General features: G+C 44.4%; 2 protein-coding genes across 3 annotated transcripts in view; one reads left to right on the forward strand and one right to left on the reverse strand.

Moving 5' to 3' along the window:
- Positions 1–27,107, reverse strand: part of Prkn (parkin RBR E3 ubiquitin protein ligase) — a 1,135,485-nt gene that overhangs the window by 359,169 nt on the left and 749,209 nt on the right. For both annotated transcript variants that reach the window (XM_050135903.1, XM_050135902.1), the window contains exon 7: positions 23,346–23,482. In XM_050135903.1, coding sequence (XP_049991860.1) covers positions 23,346–23,482 — 137 coding nt within the window. The remainder of the gene's footprint in view (positions 1–23,345; positions 23,483–27,107) is intronic.
- LOC126497723 (tumor protein p53-inducible nuclear protein 1-like) lies at positions 1,899–2,760 on the forward strand. Its single transcript, XM_050135906.1, has one exon. It carries the CDS (start codon positions 1,980–1,982, stop codon positions 2,574–2,576), a length of 597 nt encoding a protein of 198 aa, XP_049991863.1. The 5' UTR covers positions 1,899–1,979; the 3' UTR covers positions 2,577–2,760.

Consider the following 27,107-nt stretch of genomic DNA (forward strand, 5'->3'; position numbering starts at 1 on the left):
TAATGCACATAAATATTCAGTCTGTATGTCTCATATATATATATATATATATGCTGCTATCAGGGACACAAAGTGCTTGAGATCTGTGGTACAGCAAACATTTTAACATGATATAAAAATTTCGACCATAAGCAATTGAAGGCTTTGTTTATGTCACAATTTTGTTATTCTGCAATTCTTAAAACAGAGTGTGTGTGGTTTAGAGAGATGGTCCAGAGAACATCTCATCACAGGGTAGTAGGGCTGTATTCATTAAGAACAAATAATACAATGTAGTATTATGTCATAACAAAATATAGTAGGTATTTGCCTCTAATAAATATTACTCTTATGAGAGTCCTAATAATACCAGAAGCTATTTGAAAAAAGAAATTGTCTCTTTCTACTTTTATATTTCTGTTACCCATGCTACTTTCAAAGTAAGTTTATTCAATGGATATAAGTTTGTGCCATACAGGAAAATGACCCAGAAAGCCTTAGTCAAAGGCTGCAAAATATTCACATGCTAAATGACATTCATTAGATTTACCCAATGTACATTAAGATTATCAATCTCTAACAGCTGGTAATATCAAAATATCCAAGGGGGCCCCAAGAGTCAAACACACTAGCATACTGACTTTATAAAACTATAAAAGTTTAATTTGGTAGGACCAGAAGCAACTGATTAGCCTAATTCCCACACCCTGCTTTCTGAATTTATAATTCTGACTTTATAATTCCCACACCCTCTGCAGGGTAAAATAAGAGCTCCTGTTCACAGAGGGTTAGAAGATGGGGAACTCTAACCAGAAATCAGAGGCACCAGTTTCTGTATCACCGCGAGAATCCGTTTAGGAGCTTATTTTCAAGTGGCTGTTCCTAAGGCTGGCTCTGGGCAAAACCGGGAATCCAAAGGCACAGCAAGACAAGAAGGTTGCTCTTGAACCTCCCACCCCCACTCTCTCTCACCCCCACTGGCTGTCTCAGAACTCGCCCTGTAGACCAGGTTGATCTAAAATTCAGAGATCCACCCGCCTCTGCCTCCCAAGTGCTGGATTACAGTACTAGGAGTTTTCAGGATTGTTTATATCTGGGCCCCAGGTGATGGATCAGGGTGGATCCCCAGGCTGGTTCAGGAGGCAGGTGCATTGGAAGCCATGACAGGGGACAGAGGGAGGTTATTGGGGGCAGGTAAGGGTAGAATTGGGTTTCTGGAGCCATTGTGGAGTGAGGGAGGCAGCAGGTCTCGGGTACAGCACTCTAAGCATGGCATAGAAGAGAGTCTGGGGTGAAGGTTTAACACCTCAAGGCAGCATCTGTAAAGTAGCTCGTGAAGGGAATTCAGGAAATCACGGAAAGGATGAGGCTTATGGGATTTGTTGCCATGGAAGCGTGGGAAGCATGGCCAGAACACTGCCGCGAGGGAAGCAGACTACAGTGAAAGGATCTGGGAACAGGGAAGTTGAGGGGACTGCAGATTTCAGGGGTAAAGTAAGGCATGCATGCCTAGAGATGCGAAGCCAGCAAGAACGCGACCAAGGGTGGGTGCACTCCAAATATGGCTTAGGAAGAACCAAAATGTTCACATTTTGGACTTTTAATCCATAACCCATCTTTTTTCAGGCACCAGTGAAGGAATTTCAGCTCACTGGATGTGATGCTTAAGAGCAAATATTTGTAGTGATAAGTGAGCTCCATGGCTGTTACTAGGACAGTCACTAAAGGCAGCTTGTTTATGATAATAAAAATTCCATATACCGACAACAACAAAAGGACCCGGATGGGCCGGTGGCCGCCAGGGCACGACCGCTGCACCGGGGCCGGCCCGCCGCTACCTCAGCGTCGCTCGGCTCACGGATGAGGACTGTTCTTGTTCTTCACCTGAGCTGAAGAAACTCTGCACTTTATTTCCCATCTCTGCCATCAGGCCCGCTTGAAGAGAGACTTCTGAGATCTCAGCTATAAAGATACCCAGCCAAAGTCTCAATCTTGCCTTAATGATGTTTCAGAGACTGAACAAAATGTTTGTGGGTGAAGTCACTTCTTCTCCCAACCAAGAGCCAGAATTTAGTGAGAAAGAAGATGACGAATGGATCCTTGTTGACTTCATAGACACGTGCACTGGCTTCTCAGCAGAGGAAGAGGAGGAGGAAGATGATGACATCAGCGAAGAGTCTCCACAGAGCACAGCAGGTGGATTAACCGCTGTCAAGGTGGAGACGAGCCCTATGGAAAACCTTCTCATTGAACATCCCAGCATGTCTGTCTACGCTGTGCACAGTTCCTGTCCCGGGCTCAGCGAGGCCAGCTGTGTCCACGATGACTACAACCCCAGCATCCCCAGGGTGGGAGCCCAGAGTGACATGGGGGAACACATTCACTGCTATGTCACCACCCTCACTGCTCAGGCAACGTTTCTGGAACAACCTAAGAGCTTCCGCCCTTCCCAGTGGATAAAGGGACACAGTGAAAGACAGTCTCTGAACAGAAATGGCCTTCGTCGCCAAAACCTTACCAGGGATTGCCACACTCGACAAATGAAGCATGGTGACTGGGTAGTTCACCAGCCCTGCCCACGCCAGTACAATTACTGAGGACGCTGAGTTCTGGTTGGTTTCCTGGGTTTGTGCCTATGTATGTGGATGTGTGCATACAATGAGATGTTTCTCCTTCTAGTCAACTGAAGACCAATCACCTAGTGTGTCAGTGTCTAGACACTATCACAACAAGATTTTTGTGCTGTGTATCACATAATGCCTTGCTCCTGACAGTTTCTTAAAAAAACAATTCCATATACCGTAGCACCATGAATCCTCTCTCTCTCTCTCTCTCTCTCTCTCTCTCTTGACTGACCCTTGCACATGCTAAGCCATTAGTCTACAACTGGGCAACACCTTCAACAAAACCATGGCATCAGGATGAATGTCTCAGGAGGAGAACACAGTTCTTTTTGTAATATGTTCTGTACCGGTGTCTTCTGTTGAGCAGCAATATTCTAGGCCTCACTTGTTCTTAACAAAGAAACTATCGCTATTTTCACATTGCGATGTCTAATGATCGCTCCTTTCCGGTGACAATTCTAGAAAGAGTCTGTGATTGTCCTGTGGAGATGAAAGGAGATGAGAGGTGGAATGGAAAAGGATGCTGAGGTCAAAGACTAAACACGGCAGGGGAATCAACAGGCCACAGCACATCACGGTTGCTGCGGACTATCAGTCTCGCTAGCATCCAGAATGGAGACAGCACAGAAAGTCTTTGTATTATCTGGGGAGATGAGAGTTTCAGAAGGGATGGCTGGGAATCCTGGCTGAACAGGACTGACCCTCCAGCTTTCTACTGTGACTTCCGCTTAGAAGACAAGGATGTGTCCAAATCCCATCACAATAGTCAGGGAAGCTGCTCCTGGCAAAGGTGCTAGGAAGCCGAGAGGCAGCAAGGCAAAGCTGCACCTGCAGGAGAGGACTTCCTGTTAGCGGTGTCACGGGTCCTGCATGGCCCTCGCCTGTCCCTGAGAAACCTCCACCCTGAATGAGAATCCACCTCTCATCTCAGGATAACTCTGCATGGTTCTGTGCTGGATGATCAGTCTCAGGGCAGACAGGACGTCTCCAACGCCTTGGCAACCTGGATGCTACAATGATGGGAAGAAGAAATTCTGTCTCCATTGCTTGTATTGTACTGCACCTCACGGTTTGGAGGCTAATTTCATTAGTTCTGAGGTCACCCCTTTTTACCCCCAGCAGAGTGGAGAAAGCACTATTATCACATTAAACTCCAGGAAAGCTAGTTTCTCATTGTTTTTAGGGTTCTGCGACACTGCTTCTGAGCACTTCCAAGTAACAATCTGAAGATGACTTTGCAAACACTGGACAAAACACTCACCAAAAGCAAATCTCAAGGATAGCTATTAAATCACTGGAAAAAGGGCTAAACTTTCCCCAGGTGCTCGCCCATCCTGGGCTGAGGCTAGAAAGGTCCACACTGCCATGCTGTCTCCCACACCCCTCTCTTGCCCACCTTCCTTTCACACAAACCCAGCGGGAAACCACCAATGACAGCTTAGAGACTTGCAAACCAGCTGTCTTCTCCCAAAGCAGAGAGCCAGGCAAGCAGGAGAGCTCCCCGGGCGGCTGGATTCCAGTCTTTGAAAATGGCATTTGGATTCTGCCCTTTCCTATTTTAAGCTTAGAGGGGTGGCTTCTCCAAAGCCTTTTAAGAAAGACAGTTTTCACTGTCACCCAGGGCACAGGCTTGCCGGCCCTGCCTGTGCTTTCTATTTTTATTGTACTCTGGCCATACTGAGCTCTTCGTACCTCGAGGATGCCTTGCTCTTTGAGTTTTTTCTTTATTAAAATTTTTATTACATTTTTATGTATGTATTTGTGTGTGTGTGTGTGTGTGTGTGTGTGTGAGGACACACACGTTGAAGTCAGAGGAAAACTTGCAGGGTAAATTCCCTCCTTCTGCTCTGTGGGCTGAGGATGGAACGCAGGTCCTCAGGCTTGGCAGCAAGTTCCTATACCATTTTGATGGCCCAGGATGTCCCCCTGTCCTGCCCCCAGTTTTTCTTCCCTGTCTTGTTTTACTTCTTCTCCTAGGTCTGCTATTTGATGGGTGTAACCCTCCCCCCACTGAACTGGAAGGTCCTTGGTGGGGAACAGCTTATCTTTACCGCAGATTAGCCTCTATGATTCAGGCAGATGCCTAGTCATACAGGTAACCACTCCAAGGCCTTTGAGTCTCCAGAAAAGGAGAGCATGGATTTTGCAAAATTTCTCTTAAATGTGAATTGTGCATTTGCAGAGGAGCCCAGTACAGTTGTAGGAGGCTTGTTTGTCAGAGATTAGCAAAGTTTAGCTTACTGCAAAATGGACTCAAAGAAGGGATGTGTTATGGTCTGATGGCCTCCTCTATAAACTGTGCGGCCCTCTACAAACTGTGGGGTCCTTTACAGATGGCCTTGCTGTTTTCTTTAACTATTTATCTATCTATCTATCTATCTATCTATCTATCTATCTATCTATCTATCTATCTATTTATTTATTGTGTGTCTTTCATATCATGCATCCCAATCCCTCCCATTTTGTCCATCTCCTATCTCCATGCATCCACCCTTTGCCCCTGCAACCTCCCTCACCAAAATAAAATGAAATAAAATTTAAGATAAAAAAGGGGAAAAAAGAAAAAAAAAACAGATGGGAATAAAGAGAAAATCTAATCATGAAAGCTGCAGTGTGACACAGTGAGTCACACAGTAAACCCCCCCCCTTTTTTTTTTTTGATTTTCGAGACAGGGTTTCTCCGTAGCTTTTTGGTTCCTGTCCCGGAACTAGCTCTTGTAGACCAGGCTGGCCTCGAACTCACAGAGATCCGCCTGCCTCTGCCTCCCTAGTGCTGGGATTAAAGACGTGCGCCACCACTGCCCGGCTTACAGTAAACCCCTTTATCCATACATCTTTACATGCAGGCATTCATCATAAAGAATTATTGGTTTGGTTCAATGCTCCTGGTTCCCTGGTCTGCTATACTATGGACAGTGAACCCTTACTGGGACTCTTTTTGGACATCCCATTGCTGCCCTGCGTCATGGAGATTTGGGTCTGCAAGACCACCACCTCTACCTATGCTTCAGCAGATAACAGATGACGTGGATGTTGGGGTGGGCCAACACATAATCCTGGTTCTGGGCCTGAGTTTTACAGGGTTGGTCAGCCCACCAGCTCTTCTGGTGAAGTTGGTCTTCACCACCAGGGTGAGCTCTCCAGCATCGCCCTGGCTAGTCCACCCCTTGCAGCAATGAAGGAGGGGTGGGATCAGTTCTCCCACACCTACACCTTAAGGGCCAGCTCTACTGTGCTGCCCAGCGGAGGGGCCACTCACCTGAGTGCTGCCGTTGATGAGGGGCAGGGCCAGCTCTCCCGCCTCAGGGGGGCATCTCTTCCCTGCCCATGCCACCACATGGCAGGTAAGTAATGGGACAGCTCTCCCATCTGCCTCAGGCATTGGTGGGGAAAATCTCGCACCTACCCAAGCTGCCACATGGCACAGGAATAGCGGGGACAGCTCTCCCTTGCTCACAACTTTGGGGCTGGTTCACCTCCACCTTCACCTCCACCAACACGGTTGGTTCTATTGTGCTGCCCAGGCAAGGTGCAGAGGTGCAGAGCCTGTTCTCCTGAGTGTTGCGGCTGGTGGGGGGGGCAGGGACAGCTCTTCTGCTCTTATGACCACAGGGCCATCTCTTCCACCTGCCCCAGACACTGCTGGGGAGCAGGGGGAGATGTCCTTGGTTTTGCTCAGGTAGCACAAACAGTATTTTCTGTTTCACTAAGATAGCAAAGCTCAATACAGTCCCCCAAAATATGACAAGTATCTTTTTAAAACAAAAATAAGCAATGCACTTACCATAATAGGAGAAAAGCATTTAAAATATTTGCATATGTTTTAAGAATTCCGAAAATTATATTTGTCTGTTTGGAGTGAGAATAGGAAACTTATTAGAATATTTTCTGTAATATAAGTCAAAAATATCTGCAGATTGGAAATCTCTCTCCATGCATTGTAGTCACCGTCTCATAGGGACAATGAATTTTTAAAACAATAGCTAAATGCCTACTTCAAGTCAATGTACTTGGTATTAAATCCCCCACGTATTAAAATAGCTCTCTAGTCTGTTCTAGAATAGTACGCTAAGTGTTCTTAAACATATATTTTATTGCCATCAGGAAAGCACCGAAAATGTTTTCTTTTATATTCAAACTCCTTCCAAATAGGCCCCACTGCTAACCTCTGACAAACGAGCCTCCTATGAGCATGCTGGGCTCCTCTGCAAATGCACAGCTCACAATTAGAAGCAGTTTTGTAAAGTCTATGCTATTTTTCCCTGGAGACTCAGCTGCCTTGGAGTGGTTACCTGTGTGATTGGGGAATTCTCAGAAATGCTTATTATTTACTTGAATATCATTTCAGACTCACTGGCAGACAGAATGTCCCTCTAACCTGGGACTGTCCTCCAAAGGGCTTGAACAATATTCTGTGCCCTTTCCTAGGACCAGGACAAACAGAAGGTATCCGGGAGCATGGCCTCTTTGTCCAATGGCAGGGTGGGGCTATTCCCTAAACTGGTGGTGGGTCTAAATTACAGGCAGAGCAGACAGTGAACAATGGGACTGATTGTTTTGTTTTTATTTATTTTTTTTTATGATTTCAGTTCTGTCTTAGCTGGTTGCAGATCTCATTATCAGCTTTGCAGCTGTTTCTCTACCTTGATTTATTTTTATGTTTAGATCAGGAAGAGGAATGGAAAAATCGCAGCCTGGAGGTTTGCTTTGGAAAGTAAACTTTGAATTAGGCTGTTGTTGATTTACACCTGGCGTGCTATACTTAGCATGGAGGCAAAGCTAAGCACACCTTGTAGGTTGTTACTCCTGCTGGTACGATGACAGCTACAGACGCTGAGTGTAACCTGGAACAATAGCCTGCTCCAGAAATAGCGCGGCCCAAAGCAGAGTATTGGGTAAATAAATTCTGATGATGGTGGTGGAATTTCATCCAACGAGAGCCGTTGTCCCTCTGAAACCAGAGTCTTCTATTACCCAGGGAGTTAATATGGACCATAAAGCTTCACCCAAAACACAGTCCAACAGATAGGGCATATTAAAGTTCAAAGAGAAAGGAGAAAACCGCCTGAAATTGCCTTGAGGTATTTTGTAGGGTGCCTTGTTCAAATTCTTTTATTCTCTGGTCCCTTTATTTCAGGGCCTACTGCTCTGCTCCATAACATAACATTTGAAATCCCAGCAAACTCACCTTTATTTTCTATACATATCAGTAACAGAGAGCAGCTGGAATTTAGTCTTTGGGGCTCTTGTTCAATGTCATAACAAAGAATCCAGCTTCTTAGACTGCGGGCCAATACGGGGCATGGCAGCCTGACACTGAACGTGGGGTAGGGGTGGGTTGCAAAAATTTGGCAACAATGAGAAGTTTCTGAATAATAAATAGATATTAACTGAAAACCAAATCTATGATGAATCTAAGATGTGTCTGGCATGGCTGACCGGTGCTGCACCTCTGGCTTTTCTATAGCCTTAGTCTGATCAGCGGCACTTTGTGTTTCATACTCTCCCATACAACGTAGCATCAGTGATGCTTCCTGAATACACTGGATTTGGGACTAGCACATGCTGGGAAGGGCTTTTTCTCTGCACCCAAACGTTTCTGCTCTTAGAGAAGCAGGCTGTAATCACAGGTAGCAAAGGCATCCCTGTTTTCTTACTACCATTCTGCACCGTGTGAGCAACCAATCAGTGTATCTCTGGACTGTACCACGCTAGAAGGTTTGATTTTTAAAACCATCGTCTGATTTGCTGACTTGAGTTTCATTTAAAAACCAGGAAATGAATTTGGCTTAGGATTAGAATTTCCAACGACTTTGGAAATGACTGTAAACATGCTTTTGCCATTTTGTGCTACATATTTATGTGAAATGGTGTTCTCAGCATGGATGATTGAAAAACAAAAAAAAATCAACTCTGAGAAATGCTGAAGATGTCCTATACCTTCCAGGATCAAACAATCAGTGAAAATTCAGGTCTTCATAGAAGGATAAGGAGCATATCCTTCTCATTACTATGTATGCTTGATTTCGTTTTTAAACAGATGGTAAGATTATTTGTATAATGAAGAACTGCTTTAAGATACATTTCTTGATAATTCATTCTCAATACATGTTAGAAGCTTGCATCCATTTTATATGCCTAAACATCCATGACCACATAAAAATTTCATGGGTAGAAAGGGGTCATGGATAATAAAAGTTTAGAAACCCAAGCACATAGTCTTCTGGGTTCCATTCTAAGCAGTGCAAATCCAAAAATAGTAATAAAATGTTATCTTTGGTATTTTGGAATTAAGACATTTAAACTCAATAATAAAAAAAAAGACTTACAGTTCTTTTGTTGCTCAGAATATTAAGCAGTTTTCTAGAAGTGTCTGCCTGACGCGACATTGGTGAAGGACTAAAATGGGATCCTCAGGTGCTCTAAATCAGTGTTATGATCCCTTTGGGATTTCCAATGACCTTTACACAGGGGTCAACTACTACCATTAGAAAACACAGATGTTTACAATATGATTCATGACAGTAGCAAAATTACAGTTCTGAATGAGCAATGAATATAAATTTTGTAGTTGAGGAACTGTATTAAAGGGACACAGCATTAGGAAGGTTGAGAACCGCTGCTCTCAGTGGTGCATTGTGTATACACTACCGCTGACTGCTCTCAATGTGCATTGTGTATACACTACCGCTGACCTGCTGCTCTCAATGGTGCATTGTGTATATACTATTACTGACCACACCTTTTCCACTTAAAGTAACCTCAATTTGCTTTCTGTGGTTCTGGGGACACACTCTGAGGAACACTAAGCTGTAACCACCCAAAAGAGGCTGGAGAGATACTGCTTCTACCCATGGATCTTGTTACGATTGCCAGCATGGAATCTGACCAACATCAGATGGCAGCTACAGGCTGAGGACCCAGCAGTCAGGGACTAAAGTGACTCTGTGGCAACAGAGACCCTTCATGTGAAACACGCTTCATGAGTAAAGGTGGGAAGGAAAAAATAGCTTGGAGTTAAGCAAGCTAATGTTTAGATGTAGCTTCCGGGAAGCTAAGTGGTTTCTTCATCTGTGAGTCGAGCTGTCAGTATGAACATACAGAATCATCGTGAGGCTTCACAGAGGTGATGCACGACAGCTGCTTCCCTGTTACATGATAGGTGGTGATACTTTGACCACATGTCAGAACTGGTTCCATGACTTTACAACAGTACTACTGCCCCAGCCGTAAGTTGGCTTTAAGAATAAGAACAAATTAACTAATGAATTCATTTTGTTTCAGGTCCCTTGGAGGGACCAGCAAGGTCAAGAAGGAGTGTCACTCTGAGGGGAAGCTGGACAAGGGCCAGGGTCGGCTGTGGCATCTGGGGTCACATAGGGAATCTGCTTCAGAATGTTCAGAGCAGAGACACATGCACTGTTAGATGTCACGACTAGCTGGGGTTGGTGACATAGTTTAACTATTTCTGTAGAAGCCATTCTTCTTAATCCAGAGCATAAGTGGCCCTGGCTGGGGTTGGGAGCTCCTTTGGCCCTTACGTCTTGGGAAGTGACACCTGATGCCTAGATGTGATTGGTACAGGAGCCCCACACAAGTATCTGCCCCAGAGCTGTGTTGTGTAGCATGAATGATAAAAAACCCAGAGACAAAAATTGGGGTTCAATCCCAAAACAAGAAAAGCAAAGTAGCTAAGCTACAAGAGAAGTCCTACCTCTACTGTGTCTTTTTTTTTTTTTTTTTTTTTTTTGGTGATGAATTCTAAACATGAGATGGATGTACAAATTAGGTTTCCTGTTATTTCACAGAAAAAAAGAAATGTATGCCTGATCATTTAAGATAAAAAATAGACTTGGAATAATAAATGGGTCACATTGTTTGCCTGTGTCCTTTAATTTTAGTCTTATTTTTTTCTGCAAAGTAAGGTATTAGATATGCTCAAAAATCATACAAACTAAGAGATTTCTGATACCCAACATCCAAGCAAGGACTTGGAAGCTAATACATGATATGACCAAGGCAGCCAGGAATGTTGCCTGTCAGAAAAGCTATGAAGGCCTCAGTGCTACGCTACTCAGTTATACAGGCCTCTCTATCAAAGACAGCCTGAAAGATCGGGCTGGTAGCAGAAATCAAACTTAATGATTTTAATAAGGGCAGTCGCTGCTGACTTTCAAACTGTTTTCATAACCCAACATCCATGGACCATTTTATAGCTCTATGATGGTGACCATGCTCAGCACAAGGGCAATGGGTGTTTTCAAGTATATCATTATGCTAAGGTAAATGAAGTCAAGAAGAGAAATCCAGTTTTACTTTTAAACCAAGAAACTTAAAAGAAGCCTAAGTTGCAGTATTAAGCTTCTCCTGCCAATCACAAGTTTTTAGGACCCAAGCTGGAGTGTACAATCAAGTACTCACTGGGAAGCTGCTACACGTGTTAGCCAGTGGGAAGTGTGCCAGGTAGCTACCTTTATATAAGATGTGATTTTGATTACCTGGAGTTCATAATTATTTTCATTTTAAGAAGAGAAAGCCTCTTATACAGCATAGCCAGACTGCCATTTCCTCAGCACCATCTGAACAAAGAGTTTGTCCTTGGTCCACAGAGCCGAATCCTACATGTGTAGCATGTGGCCAAGCTGTCCACGTAGAAGCTGAGCCACACAGATATCAAATGAATACCTTTCTAAAGCCACCCTCTTCTCTGTGCCCTCAGCCTTCATTGAGATGACATTATATATGCTCCCTTTCAGATGGTCAGGTAGGACTGGGTAATGGCCACAGTACAGCTTAAGAAATAAAGAAATATGAGATCTTCAGGACAAGGGTCCATAATTAAGAATCATTTCTGTGTTGGTGGCAAAGGAGGTGTACACAGTTGCTTTTCAGAAAGACATGCATGTCTTTTTTTTTTTCTTTCCCTATTCTAGTTGGGCTCTGGGTGTGGGGGAATCAGGCTTGACCATGAAGGCACAGACAAAGTCCAAAGGGTGAGAGAGAAAAAGATCACTGCTGCTTAGAAGAGAAACACTCACCAACTGAAACACCCACCCTGGACAAGACCTGCCTGCAACTTGCTGTGAGCCAGTACAGTCTAGATTCCACTGGTGACAGCATCTTAAATCTCCAACTATTAAAAACATTTATAGAGGCTGTGGGTCCTGACCATCCATCCTGGAGAATGAAGGACCAAGATATTACTACAGATGACACCCAGCCACTGCCACCTCAGAGCATACCGAATGCTCCCCTTATATCAGATAGGGGTAGGATAAAAGGATCCTTCCTGAAATGCAACCTGGTGGGTCTACATTCTCAAAGCAGACGCTTGGTAGACAGGCACCACTATGCCCAGGTATGGGATATCGACATGCTAGAAAGCAGCTGAGGTATGGAGGAGGGGCAGTGAGGGTACCAAATGCTATTTCAACCACATTGAGCAGCAGTTATAAACAGGCTTCTTGTTCAATCAATTCTCTCTGAGTTTGGGGATACATAATATCTGGAAACTAGTTTGGAATCTAGATGGTGACTGAGAAGTGCAACCAAATCTGCATTAAAAGTCCTAGGTCTGGAGCCTCAGAATGTGGCTGGAAGCTGAGATGGGACATTTAAAGAAGAACGTAGACAATTTATGGCTGTTTGTGTCTGGCCTTACAGGAACAGCCCACACAGGAAGGGAGAAAACTGGCCACTGGAAAGTCACCAGCTTGCAGAAACTGATCTAATGAGACCTCAATCTTGAATGTGTACCCTCCATAGCTGTGGGAAAATATATTTCTATTGTTTAAGTCACTGAGTGTTGGTGGGGGATAATTCTGTTTCCTGTCAATTACATTTTAAATAAACGCCGATTGGCTAGTAGCCAGGCAGGAAGTATAGGCGGGACAACCAGACAGGAAGTAGAGGCAGGGCACTGAGAACAGAAGTATTCTGGGAAGAAGAAAGCTTCCTCCAAAGTCCTGCCCAGACACTAAAGAAGCAGGATGTGACCTACCCCACTGAAAAAGGTACTGAGCAATGTGGCTAACATATACTAGAATAATGGGCTAATATAAGTTATAAGAGTTAATAAGAAGCCTGAGCTAATGGACCAATCAGTTTATAACTTTGTGTGTGTGATTTTCTTGGGGCTAAACAGTTGTGGGACCTGGTGGGAAAACAGACCCAAGCAGGCCCTCCTGTTACAGAGTGTGAAGTACTTTTTATGACAGCCCAAACAGGTTAATATAGTGACCTATTACAAACGCTGTGTAAGTATTTGGAAGGAGATGATACTGGGGCTGGGCATGCAGCTCAGTGGTCAAGCCCTTCCTGGAAGGAGCTGATACTGGCAGCAAAGAGAAAGAAGAGAGGAAAGAAGGCAGGAACATTAGAAATAAAAATCAGGAAATATAAGACATGAACTTCTCGAAGCTTAGTAGAATAGAACATACAAGATAACCTGGATAGCATGCAGCTCTCAAGTAGTGTCACTGCCTGGCTCAGCGTCATATATTGTCATCATATTGATATTAGACTACTAAACCACGCTTCTTCTTGTTAAATGGACACACATTCAAAACATTAAACTTTTTCACTCTCTTGCTTAGAAACCAAATGGTCTAAACTCTAATAAATATGTAAATCATCCCCTCTAAGCACATTATTAATTATTTGGAAGACAGTTGGAGGTCACCAGCTCACACCAGTTTCTATGCTTGAAGTCTCATTAACACAAGACATCACACAGTGAGAGGGAAGAAAGTTTATCACAGTTACTAAATGTGTCTGGGGAGGTGTGTGTGAATATACACACAAAATGACATTCAGCACTGAATACAGAGCCACGAGGCCCTGAATATTTGTTATCATCATCCAGGATGATGGTGGTGGCCGAGGAACATAACCTACATCAGAGAGTGTCCAGGTATGCCAAGCCCTAAACAAAGAGGACTGCGAGCAGGAGGAGAAAGACTGGTACTTACTGCTTCTGGCAGGAGGCAGCCTGACTCCCAGTTATACATTAACCAAGCCCCACCTCTTATCCAGAGAAACAGTGACTTCTGCTACATAGCCTAAGCCACCCGTGTCCCGCTTCCCCTACCAGATCAGCTATTGACTCTAACCCTGATTCCTTACGGTCCAGGACCCTTTCCTTTGGAAACCTTTGAGAATAGATGTTTTGTTTTGTCTGGCAGGAATGAAGAAAGCTTGCCTTGGACCCCTGCAGCACTTCTTGTAGTGGTATTTGGGAAATCATTCCTGAAGGATGGTTCAGAAATCTCTCTTCCCCTCTCCCTTCCTTGAACCCAACAATTCACAGAGAGATTATAGGTGAACAAGCGGGTCTAGAGTCAGTAGTGTGTATTTAAAATCGAAAACAATTCGTGCCTCACCACACTTAAGTTTTCTTGACCCATGGGGCATAAATAGCCCTGTTTTCTTTCCGAATAAATTGTGACAGGATGCAGAAATCTGTCTCCTGTGAGGACAAAGCATGCACCGCATTTCCTGAGACACCAGAGGCTGTAGAGTGTGCCATGCACCAGGTGCATCCCGTTGCCCGCATCTAAGCACCTTGCTGGCTACACTACTATGTCGGCCACAGCTCAGGAGCTTCACAGCCACTAACACTCTGATATAAACTATCTGATGAGTGGCCGGGGTGCAGAGGGTGGGGGAGTGCCCTCAGGACTGAGGCAAAGCAGTTGACAGCAGTACAAAAGATGCCAACAGGTGAGAAGGGCTCATAATGCAGGCTGTGAGCTAGGGTTTGGAAACCTCATCAGCACCAGACACTAACGGCCATGGGACCCGCCAACTACACGATGCTATGCGGTCACTACTAACAGCTTGCTTTTATACTTCTGTTTGTGTGCTCAAATTTTAGGTGACAACTGAGATATGAAGAGAAACGCACACAAAAGCAGTGCCCGGTGAAATAACAAAGTGAATAAGATACAACCAGGAGTGAAATCTCTGAATGCTGGGGTAGTGTGCACTCCACAGCTCAGTGACCAGGATTGTACTGGACATGACAGTCTCCTGGACAAGGCAGTTCGGTAAAAACCTATCTAGGTTCGAGCCGAAAGCTTAAAGTTGGTGAATGCCTTTTATTTAGGAATGCACACATAGGTGGTGACGCATGTGAAAGGGCATGATGGCTCCCAACAGAAAGCAGATACGACCAGGGAGAGGTCACATGGAGACCACTGAGCTACAGACAGTGTCCCTACTCTTGGTTTGGGGGTGGTTACCAGAGCTTCCTATCACATCCATGTTTTTAAATACACAGGAATGAGTGTTTGACATATGTGCACAGCATTGCCTTGCCATACCTTTCAGACTATATAAAACCACTTAAGATTGATTGGCTTTAAGTTCCGTTAATATCCATGGATTGCTGCTGTAATCCTTCTGGCTTCAGAAGAGTTCTCTCCACACCGATAATGCCCAATGTAGAGATTCAGAGCTGTGCTAGATCCCGGGGCAGTGCGAAGGAGTCTGGCCACACAATGATAAACAGAAGGAGAGCACCCAAGAATAATTCCCGCACCCATCATGAGCTCTCACAGGCGTCTGTCCTGATCTCTTTGGAGAAATAATGGATTTGTAACCAGAAAGTGATGGTTACCCTTGCACAACCAAGCAGAATAATCTGTTTAAGAGTGCTTAGTTTTGGCCAGGTGCAGTGGTGCACACACCTTTTATCCCAGCACTCCAGAGGCAGAGGCAGGTGGATCTCTATGAGTTTGAAGTCAGCCTGGACTACATAGTGAGTTTCAGGACAACCAGGGCTATGTAGAGAGATCATGTCTCAAAAGCAAAAGAAACAAACAAAAAAAGAATGCTTATTTTTCACCACCTGAGGCATGAAAGAGTAGGAAACATAATAAAAAAAAAAGAAGTTTGGAACACAGATAATCAAGCAAATCGAGAATCTGCCAGTTTCATAGAGGCACAGAGACATCGCTCCTTTGTAACGCACTAAAGACAGGTATGCACCTCAAATGAGCATAAAAGTCCGGCTGGAACTTCCATAGTAGAATTTCTATAAAGGCAGCAATTGTGGGGCCAGATGGATGACCAGACAGACAGGCCCTTGTTGATCTAGCTGAATGAGCTCTGGGACAACATTGGTTTACCCGACGTCCTTTTTTCTGGTCCTTGTCTGTGTACCAGTCACTCCTGATAATGAAGTGACTTGATGGAGCATTGCTTTTGTTGCCGGCAGGAGAGGAATGCAGAAAACCACGTGACACAGTGTGCTTTTCACCAGAGTGCGCTGTGCTGAGGCTGCTCTGTTTGCAACACTATTCATGCTTCCTCCTGAGCACACAATGGACTCTGTCCCTCAAGCCACCCCCGCCCCAGGCCTGAGTGCACACTGCACCTATGAGCATCCATGGACCTGGACTGTGCTGTAAAAAACATGGGAAGAAGTCATATAGCCCATGGCCTGGCCTCGCCCTCATCTGTGTGGCTCATGGGCAGCAGTCCTATGCCAACTTCCCACGACTTAGGTTTTTGGAGGCTACTGAGATGAACCATGAGACAGGAGATGTCACCATGGGGTCTCTGAGTAATGCTATAGAGTAGAGGCCCCAAAGCAACCCACTGTGACACAGTGGAAGGGAACATTGGCCATGCCAAGCCCCTGAGTTTTCGGGATGGCTTTATTCATAGAAAGTGGTCTGCTCCAGGCTTCTAAATAAAAAGAAAACTATCAAAACTGCTTTATCCTTTGAGTGATTTAGTTACTTTGAGGGTTTAATTTCAAGGAAGAAAAGAATATTGACTTTGGTTAAAGATAAGAGAGTAAGTAATGGTTTGGTGGTTGGTGAATTTCCCTAATTTTCTGGTGTGGTTTTAGGAATCATATTGATTTAATTCCTTATATACATCTGGGAGACTAACACTTAAAAACCAGAAGATAATTCTTTGTATTACATGTATTTAGCATCCTTACTGGCTGCCTGAATCCCAGTCTTCTTCATCTCTATGGACATCAGGAGTACATCCACATCTCAACCATCTGTCTCATGCTGCAACTCTGTGAGCGGACACACAGAGGACCCTGGAAGTAGTGGAGACTGGATGCGATGGTTGGTCTTCTTTGCAATATGGCTTTTCCCTGCATGGGTGACATGGCCATCCCACCACCATTTTGGAATAGCAGCAAAGGCAGGTGAAGCAGAAGGCCAGAGGATTCCAGCCACTACTCCCTCCATCTCTCTACTAGGTGTGAGGGCTGATGGGAATGTCTAATGTTCAGGAAGTGCTGGGGACTGAATTTTCTTTGAGCACTTGTCTGCTGGAGTAAACAACTTGTTTTCCTGTGCTTGCAGAGTTCCTGATGCCAGGGGAGTGGTTTCTAGTTGAAATGTCCCGAGAGCTAGAGCGTGGCCATTAGTCAAGGAGAGCCCTATATAAGCTGTCCTGGAACACAATAAAGGGGGCATTCTTGTTTCAAGGATGACCTGTATCTTTGTCTCTCTCTCTCTCTTTCTCTCTCTCGTGTGTGTGTGTTTCAATCTCCAGCCCCTTGCCTGACTAGCGAACCATCCCATGGTAGACAGGCGGTACATACCGACGGACTGTACAAGGAAATGGGTTTATTAAAAGAGGGGTTCTATCACAAAGCTTCCTTGAGGTTGTCATCTGTGACAGGGAGAAACAAAGCTGATTGGGGGTGACCCATGTTTTTATAACTAGTCCCTCACCAACACTCAGTACATAGCCCAACAAACCGCACTGGATCACCAAGTCAGTACTTGCTGAACCCCTTACGTTGGTCTGTCATCTGTGCTCTGTCTCTTGTGCATGGATGTTTGTTGGAATCTCCCCAGGGAAAGTTCACAGAACAACCTGCATGTCACCTTGATGGGACTGAGAAACACACTGGTGTAAAGGTTTCCAGAGAGGATGAACGAAGGAGGAAAATGTGCTTTAAAAGTGGGCACCGTCATGTAATGGGGCTGGTACCAGAGGGAATAAACTGGAAAGCAGGAGAAAGCTCTCCAGCACGTCCATGTTCCCCCTCCGCTCTCTGGCCCCCGTGATATGAGCTGAGTGGCCACCAGCTTGCCTCCTGTCCTGATGAACTGTGAAGGAGGCTCCTGGCTGTTATGCAAATTTGAGATGAATGAAAACCAGAGTTTTAAATGCACTATTCCACAGAAAAGGATCACAACACAGAGAGAAGGCCAAATGGCTGGGGTGGCGTCTTTGGTATGAGACAGAGGTTTTCAAAGTCCCTAACTGTAAGAAATGCCTGCCCTCTTTTCCCCAGAGGCTGAACTTCCAGGAGTTCTGATCCTTCCATGGTCCACTCCAGCAAAAGTCCATGGTAAACCCTCATTTTGTTAATTCAGGACACAAAACCTTGCCTAAGGAATATTCTGGGGCTTGAGACTGGCCCCTCCTCCGAGGGTGGTTTCAGCCACACTGGGGATTGCCTGTAGTTTTCCACTTCTCAGAGCTGAGACTGGCAGGTTCGGGTGGCCAGCTAGAGGCCAAGGGTCCAGAACCCCCTGCTTATCTGTGCTCGCCTGATGAGCTCCGAGCGCACCTCAGACAGAAAATGGGTTGTAGTGCTCATTTCTTACAGGACTGACACTTCTGAAACTTAGGGAGAAATAAATCCTTCCTCGGTTAAGCTGCTTCTGCCGGGTAATTTGTCATTGTGATGAGAAGTCTGAACACATAAATTATATGCAAAATGACTCGGGACCAGAAAAGCAAAAGGCAAATTGTAACAAAATAGCAACCCCAACCCCAAACACTTGTTAATCATGGCAATATCCAGGGCATGACATTGGGAAGATGGGCACCGTTCCTAGGGGACCCCAGGTCACGAGACACCGGTGTTCAGGAGCAGGAAGGATCTGTGTCTCATTCCCAGCCCTCCCCTCACCAGCTCTACAATAAATCAGCCCAAATTCTGAAGCGCCACCAACTTAGTGAGCGCTTGGCCTTGAGAGTACGCTGAGAGGGTCCACTGACATTTCAAAAAGTTCCCAGCATGCAATGTTCATAACCACAGGTACGGCAGAAAGACAGCGGATACTTCAGACGCACTAAGTGGTTTCCCCGAGAGCCCCTATTTGTATATAAAGTTTGTCGCAGGTTCTGGCAACAGGCTGTTTGCCTGTGTCTGACGATCTCATTTTTAACTCCAGTGACATTTACCGAAAGCTCTGTGCTGGTTAGCACATCAAAGACCTAGGCAGAGGCCTTCGCACTCATGGCTGACTTAGCCTGGCCACACTCCAGTGGCCTACAACTTGTGCTCAAGTGTGGCCCGGGGCACAGGAAGCTATAAAGAGCCAGAGGTGACTGAAATGTCCACCAGGGTTTGCAAATTGGCTCCAGCAAGAGTGCAGGCAACAGAGCAGGGGCAGCACAGATGGACTTTGTCACGAGACCTACAAAGGGTGAAGTCTCAGCCACATTAACTTCCATGTAACAGAAACCACATGACCTATGGTGATTAATCTTGATTGTCTACAGTCGCCACAGAAGCCAGGAATCACTAGGTGTGTCCCTGATGACATTTCCAGGAAGGGCTGACTGAACTATGAAGACCCCTTCCGTGGGTTGGGGACCTGGACTCGATACAAAGGAGAAAGAAAGCTCAGTATTGACATCTCTTCACTCTGCTTCCTGACTGCAGGCGCAAAGTGTCCAGTTGTCTCAGGATTCTGCCTCCCTGCCTTTTCACCAGGATGGACCGTCCCCTCAAACTGTGAGCCAAAGATTAACTTTTCTCTAGGTTGCTATGATCAGGTATGTTGACACAGCAACAGAAAACGTAACTAGTATACACCCTAGCAGGGTGACCGAATTTTATTCCTGGGCATCAGAAAACCCTTTACATTTTACCATGCATACTTATACTAGGCATAAACCATTGAGCCAGTTTGAAGAGTTCATTTACCAATGACTTGTCTCTAAAGCAGAGTCAATAAACAGAAAGAGAAAACAGCAACGCCAAGGACTCAGGGAGCACCGCCCTTTACAGAGGATTCCAGATGGAGTGTGTAGTCTTCCTCTGATGAAGTGAAGAATGAGGAACCAACGCACCAGGCTCTATGATTTTAAACCAAGCAAGCAATATATGCAAAGAATGTCCGCTTGAGCAGCTGGTTTCCACACAATGAGGAAACACCTAGCGGCATCGGAGTCTTGCTCACATCATGTGGGAAAGCACGTACAAACAGCATCAGGTCTACTGCTGGAAAAGCGAACATAATACACAAGAACAGATACTGCCATGAAGTGGATAGTTTTGGGAAGACATGGTCACGTGCACAAAAACACAGCGGTGTTTGAATGGACTGTGCAGAGGGGAGAGTTCACTCACAGCCAAGTGACAGGAACGTCGCCGCTGATGGTTATTTGCCTCATTCTTTCTCAATAGTAAGACAGACCCAATACGGGGCTTATCGTTTCTTGGAAATGTGATAGGGAAGACATGCTGGGGAAAGTAAGGTCTCGAGACTAGGGAGACTCTTTCAAACATAAAGCGAGTTTTTGAGTATCATGTTTAAATAACTGACACGGGAGAAGCAGCACTCACAGGCTATAGGAGGGAACTTGGAGCTCATTAATGTCCCGCCTCGCTCACTATGAAAACAAGAAGATGAACTCCAGGGTTTGCAGCTCCTAGGACCTCAACCTCATTGCCATACTTAGTTAAAGATGGAATTTTTCAGTCAGGCATTAGAGTACAGCAGAGCCTAAATAACACAGCTCAGCATGGGAGCTTGGCCAGGCGGGGCGGTCCTTGCGCAGCTCCTAGCTGTCGGTGACAAATAATTAGCAAGACTGAGGCTAATTTACATGCATCCTTTATATAAAACAATAGCAGAGATCTAACCTTGCAGGCCACTGCTGTGATTATATGGGGCTGTCAGTGATGTGCTGTGTAGAATACGCCTCACGGAATGCATTCATTTAACCCACCTCTTGATTTACAAATGGCAGAGAAAAACAAATGCAGATCTTAGACACACAGAAAGACAGAAATTAGAAAAAAAAAAAAAGCAAAACAATGAGAAACTCTCATTTCTCAAATACGTGATTAGAAAAATTTCTCCTCCCTCTCAGTGGGGAGGTGGCAGAGAGCCTGTCTGTAGCGTCTAAGAGGAGACATGGGAAACAGTGAAATAAACACACATTCTGCCTTCGACCACTCGACAGGGCAACCCCCTCTTACAAGGAACCTATTTCATGGACACCCCATAGCAGCAGGGAAATGTCTGCCCGCAAGAGTCAACTAGTCACAGAAGGGTTTGTAATAAAGAAAGAAAGAAACTATGTGCTCAACAATAAGGGAAACCGTAGACTGTGCACACACTGGGACTCGGTGGTGGTCTATTGGGAAGGGTGGAGGGAGTCTGTCTTATATAGGAGGTATTGCTATGGTATAATGATGCCCAGTATTGAGGAAAAGGCAAGGTTCTGAAGAGACTGCGCTTGCATAGCGACCCAGCTGTCACTCAGTAAGAGGGATCATTATTATTATGGCCGAGAGAAAAATGAACTATCTTTGCAATATTGGTGAATTTCAGAAAAATTCTGCAAGCCTGTATCCGAGCCAAAAACAGTCCCTTATAAACTAACATTGCAATTTGTATCTTTAAAAAAATATGTTTTCTAGCTTTTCTTTAGCTAGGCTAAAATAGGGAGAAACCCAAGGGCAAACGTGTCCCTGGAGAGCTCAGACTCTGACCTCCAAACACAGCCTCCACTGGTGGGCCCCAGAGTTTCTGCAGAAATGGCTGGTTCCAGGCATTGTGCGAGGGCCCCAGGGAGAAGGTGCCACCCTGTGTACTGCGTGAGCAGAAGGTCCGTTGAGTCCCACTATAATTCTGTTCTTCATTTCTGCATGTCCGAACTTTCCCACAGTTCCAGACTGGCATTTCAGAAACATGAAGGAATGAACTTAGCTTGAGATGAAATGGTCTTAAAAGTGGTACTTAAGAAATATTTCCACAGTCGGAGACTTAGTGAGGAAAATGATTTTGTTAAGGCTACTGGGGTCAGCGAGATAACTCTGCAGGTAAAGGTGCCTGAAATCCCTGCACCCATGTGGTGGAGAGAGAGAAACCGCCCCTTAAGCTATCCTCTGGCTTCCACATGTGCACTGTGATACACGCACACTGTCTGCACCATCCCCACATACATGGAAAGGAAGGAGAGTGATGATTCGCAAACGACTTTCTGGGTTTTGATGCTTTTGTTAAAAATTATAAAAGCATGATATGTTTCAGTTTATTTTAATCCATATATTGATACACATATATGTAAACTGTGATAAAGCCTCATTTCATGACTGACGACAGATAAAATGCGTTAAAGAATGGACAGCATGACTGCAGAGTCAACGCTGCATTAGACTCTCCATGTGGATCTGTGTCATTCAGAGGCACAGACATGTCTGCTAAGATTCACACTAAAGCCAAGAAGAAAATAAACCAAAATGCAAACTTAACCATTGAGTCAAGTGCCACGGTGTCTAAGTGTTTAGTGACAATATTCTAATCAGTGGGGCAATTCAATCTCTTTATAGCTATTATACCATATATGCGGCAATCCAGGGACACCAAACATGCTAAATACACAAAAAAGCAATTCAAAATGCATTGGTAACTTAATAGAAGAGGTCAACCATTCAAGAAAATCATAGAAGTAAATTACCAATATCTCAGATACGGCAATGAGTAACATTTGACATGAAAATAACAGAAGACATCGAGAAATTCCACTTGGCCAAAATTGTTGGTAAACAGATATATTATAGAAGAGGATAAACGTTAACAACAAATTGTAAAATCCAGTATCTAGCTATCTTAAAATTCCATTTATTATGACTGCACGTGCATGTGTGTCATGACTGAGTGCAAACAGGTCAAAGGCAACTTGGAGTTGGTTCTCTCCTAACATTACAGGCTCTGGGATAAAACTCAAGTCACCAGGCTTAAGCAAGGGCCCTTCCTACTCAAGAAACTCACAGTTAAACAACAAAACGTCAAGTAACCCAGTTTAAAAAACAGAAGAAAACAAAGGACTGGGTAGACACGGAAATGAATGTTTAGACAACAAGCACAGGAGACAATCGATAGACACCAAATCCACTGGTGAAAGACTCTTCTATGGAAACATCTGGACAAAACCACTCTATAGACAGAGTAACAGAACCACTGGTGAAAGACTCTTCTACAGAAACATCTGGACAAAACCACACTATATACAGAGAAACAAAACCACTGGTGAAAGACTCTTCTAAGGAAACATCTGGACAAAACCACTCTATAAACAGAGTAACAGAACCACTGGTGAAAGACTCTTCTACAGAAACATCTGGACAAAACCACACTATATACAGAGTAACAAAACCACTGGTGAAAGACTCTTCTACAGAAACATCTGGACAAAACTGTTCTATGCACAGAGTAACAAATCCAGAATTCATTATCCAAACCCATAGGCATATTTAATAGCTTGGGTGAATAGTTTCCAAGTTTATTTTCAGTGCTGTTAAGTGCGGCGCACATAGTCTAGTGTAGCACAGTTCCCTGGAGTTCTGTGTCTCCTGGGATTTACCTGATAAAGTTTCTTCCTTGGCACTGACCATGTTTAAGCTTTCAACTCTTGGGCCAGGATCAGGCATAACTCAAACAGTTTATCTCAACAGCTTTCCTGTTATTTATTAGTATTAAGCGATAAGAATGAATAAAGAGCTCGTCTTACCCACACACGGCAGGGAGTAGCCAAGCTGAGCATCATGGACAAACTGCCGGTCGTTGAGTCTGGTGACACAGTACAAGTGGAAGCAGTCCAAGCAGATCACGTGGCGGTGGTTACACTGGAAGACCAGGACGGGGCTCCTGCACAGACAAAGAAGACGCTCCTATGTAAAGCATGATCAACAAAAACTCAGAGACAGATATTGGGGTTCAACCTGAAGACCAGGAAAGCAAAGCACCCAGTCACTGGCTCTTACCTCAACCTCAGTCCAAAAATGGCATTCCTGCCTCCAGGAATCTCAGAATGAGACTGAGAGTGAGAACTATCTCCTCCTGTTTTATAATTCTCTCTAGGGCTGGGATTAAAGGCGTGCATCGCCAAGTTTCCATGGCAACTAGTGTGGCTACAGGGTTTAAAGATGGATGTTACTACTTCCTGGTCTGTTAAGACTGACCAGTGGGCCTGTTTTATTCTCTGATCTTCAGAGAAGCTTTATTTATTAAAATACAAATGAAATGCCACTACACCTATGGGACCTCCATGGTGGATAGAATTTACAATAGGGTTGCTTTGGGCATGTTCTGTTCCAATACTGCAGCTGTCCAACCTCAGTTCCAGGGTGATACCCTACACTGGGGGCACTCCCTTAGCTATTCAGAACAATGACTGTGCTAATTCATATTTAACGTCATTAGGTTTATTAAACAGTTGTTTAAACCTGAGATTAAACATCATCTTTTGCTAGAAGTCTGCTCTGATTTTCAATGAACTTGCTCACTCCTCACATCTGTAAGGAGATAATGCAGATAGCCCCGGTATCTATGTTCTCTGACTCCTCCCTGACTGCACACTGACCACACAGCATGGGGACACATTCTTTCTCTTTATCCACTGTGCCCTCCGTGCGGTGGACACTGCCTTTATGTTACACTGCTGTTCCTACAGAAGCAGATTTTTACTTTGCCTCTTGAATGTAGTTATAATAATATATAATACCAGAACTTGACAAAGTCAAAAGGAAACTGGCCATTGGACCAAAAAAAGCTATGCCCAACAGCCAGTCAAACAGAAAAGGGGAAATTAAAAGCAGGAGATAACCAACAGGATTTTTTCCGGTTTCATAACCTTCATCTTATGAAAATATTCAATTTCTCAAATTGTGGTTATAGAATTAATAATAAATCAATATATAAAAATCCTGAAAATTTTGGATTGCCTTGTGTCTTGATTGGAAGGAAAGATGCCCCCAAAGGCCCATGAACATTTGGTCCCTAGTTTGTGGCACTGTTTGGGGAGGTCATGGAACCTTTAGGAGGCGGAGCCTTGTTAGAGGAAATCAGTCACTGTGGGCGGTCTATGAGGAATTATAACTTCGACCTACTTCATGTTCTCTATCTTGCCCTTCCTATGTGCAGACAAAAATGTGACCACCCAGCTTCCTGCTCCTGCTTCCATGCCATGTTTTCCTCATCATGACGGACTCTATCCCTACGGAACCACACACCAAAATAAACTCTGTCATCCTCACGCTGTTCTTAGTCCTAGTATTCGATCAAACTAATACAGAAGTAACTAATACAGTTAGAAAGTTTATAGATGACTTTATAAGAAGATAAATCTCCTAGAAAGCCAGATTATTTTGCTGACAAATGAACCCATGTGCTTATGGGAAGAAGTAGACAAATTGATTGTATTAATTTGAGACCATTCCCAAGCCAATTTCAATAGTGAAATTGCCTTGCAGTCAATTTAGATAAGCCTATGCCTATGTAAAGACAGAATACAAACATGTTCCTTCACACCCAGTTCTTAGCTTTACAAGGTCTGCTTTTTTGCATTTGCTTAAAGAAAAGTCCTTTTCCTAGAAAAAAAAATAAGATTAAGTATGAGCATTATAGCAGATAATTTCTTAACAACTACAAGGCTTAAATGATTCTGTTATCTCACTTATTTCAAAGCAGCACCTAGCACAGAAAGTGGAAAAGCACCCCCTTGGTGTGTTAAAATCCACAGTCAGCTTATACTGAGCGTGAGTCCCTAAATGTGTCTGAGTGTGATGATGAGCTTCCTCCTTGAACACACCACAGCCGCTTCCGGTCTGATTCCTACCTCCAGGGCCGCAGTTAACTCTTGCCCTGCCAACAAGTTTCCTTCTAAGGACTATACGATACTTCCTTCTCTCAAACTTCACCTACTTCATGTGCATTCATGCATGCCAAGTATGATTTATGCAGCAGCTGCATTTCATCTTTGCCTGCACAGATAGGCAACGAGAAGGATGCTTTCAGCTATGGTGGTGGTGGTGCTATGGTAGATCAAGCCTCAGACTGCTAACCTGCCACCAGCACAGACAGGTACTGGCGAGACTGTGAGAACATGTGTAAAGTTTCCTGTAGAGAACACCCCTAAAGGGGAGCTTCAAATATGAATCTAGGAAGCAAAACCAGTCTGTAAAATCAAACCAGTCTGCCCACGCTCTGCCATCCACGAGTCTCAGCACATAAATTCTTCTTAAACACTTTTTAGTGTTAGCATGGTGGTGAAGGGGACCTCAAGGAGCCCCTCACTCCTTCCACCACTCAAGGCAGAGAGGCACCGTGGGTGAGACAGACACCAAGTCTCCTAGTAGCTCTTGGACCTCACAACTTCAAGAACTTTAAGAAATAAATTCCTATTGACCATAAACTGCCTGGCTTCAGTTTTCTGATAAGACAGTCCAAACAGATGGAGCCAGTTTCTGAACCTTCTACGGGAGTTCTAATGAGTTTAACTTTGAGAAAGTTTAAAGTATTGGGGACTTCTTGGAGCTATTTTCAGAATTCTGGCCTGACTTTCTTAGGAGCTGGACTGAGTAATGGGAACAAAAGATGGGCAGGAGTAGCAATTTTGAAGCCTGGACTTATTTCTCATGGGTCCCGATGTTCTTCTGTGCCCTTTGATCAAATTATACATAAATGTCACTTGATCAATCTAGAAATGATTTTACCCCTGAGTCAGGTGACAGAGTAGTTAACTAAAGGTTAAATAAGGTTCTCAATCTTATGTAAAAATAATTGCAAACATGTTATTTGACATTACTGCCGAGTTATTTGTAAGCCCCGACTCCCTGTTTTGTTACAGGAATGATATGCAGACCATTCTTTCCCACAATATTCAGCACAACTGAAGGAGATTCAGCAAAATAAAATCTACGGTAAGCCATTCCATATATTAGCCAAGGTGGGAACTATTGTGTGGTGTTGCTCACCTGGAAACCCTGTTCTCTAGTATCTACCAAAATGCCACGGTGTTTGAGTATATATCCAGTAGTTTGTGTACTTAAATCCATTCTACCCCATGTTTCCTCCATCACTGCCCCATCCTTCCTCTGTTTCTCCATCTGTCCCGGCCCTGGAACTCTATCCATCTGGCTAAAGCACAAGATGTGGTCCCAGATGCTCAGTGGAGGTGACGGGTGTTGAAATCCGTGCATCGGAAACTTGAAGTGGCACAATAATAGGGAATAAGTGCAAAGAGTCTCAAGGTCACACAGTCTGTAGAGTGCCCAGAGGAGGGACACACGCATCTTAACACAGGGCAGAACACCAAGTTTTATTAGAGTCGTAGGAAATCTCAGCAGTCTGAATGGTAAGCAGTTCCTACAGTGCTTTAGAAGGAACCATCCCTAATTCCTTTCCATCTCACATCGAAAGGGGCTTTGCTCATAAAACAAGAAAAATGAACAAAAGCGCCTATGACTTCACGCTCTCACAAGTGTGGCTGGCT

Source organism: Alexandromys fortis, unplaced genomic scaffold (genome assembly GCF_014885135.2).
Source record: "Alexandromys fortis isolate MF-2015 unplaced genomic scaffold, M_Fortis_MF-2015_v1.1 scaffold_23, whole genome shotgun sequence".
Classification (NCBI taxonomy): Eukaryota; Metazoa; Chordata; class Mammalia; order Rodentia; family Cricetidae; genus Alexandromys; species Alexandromys fortis.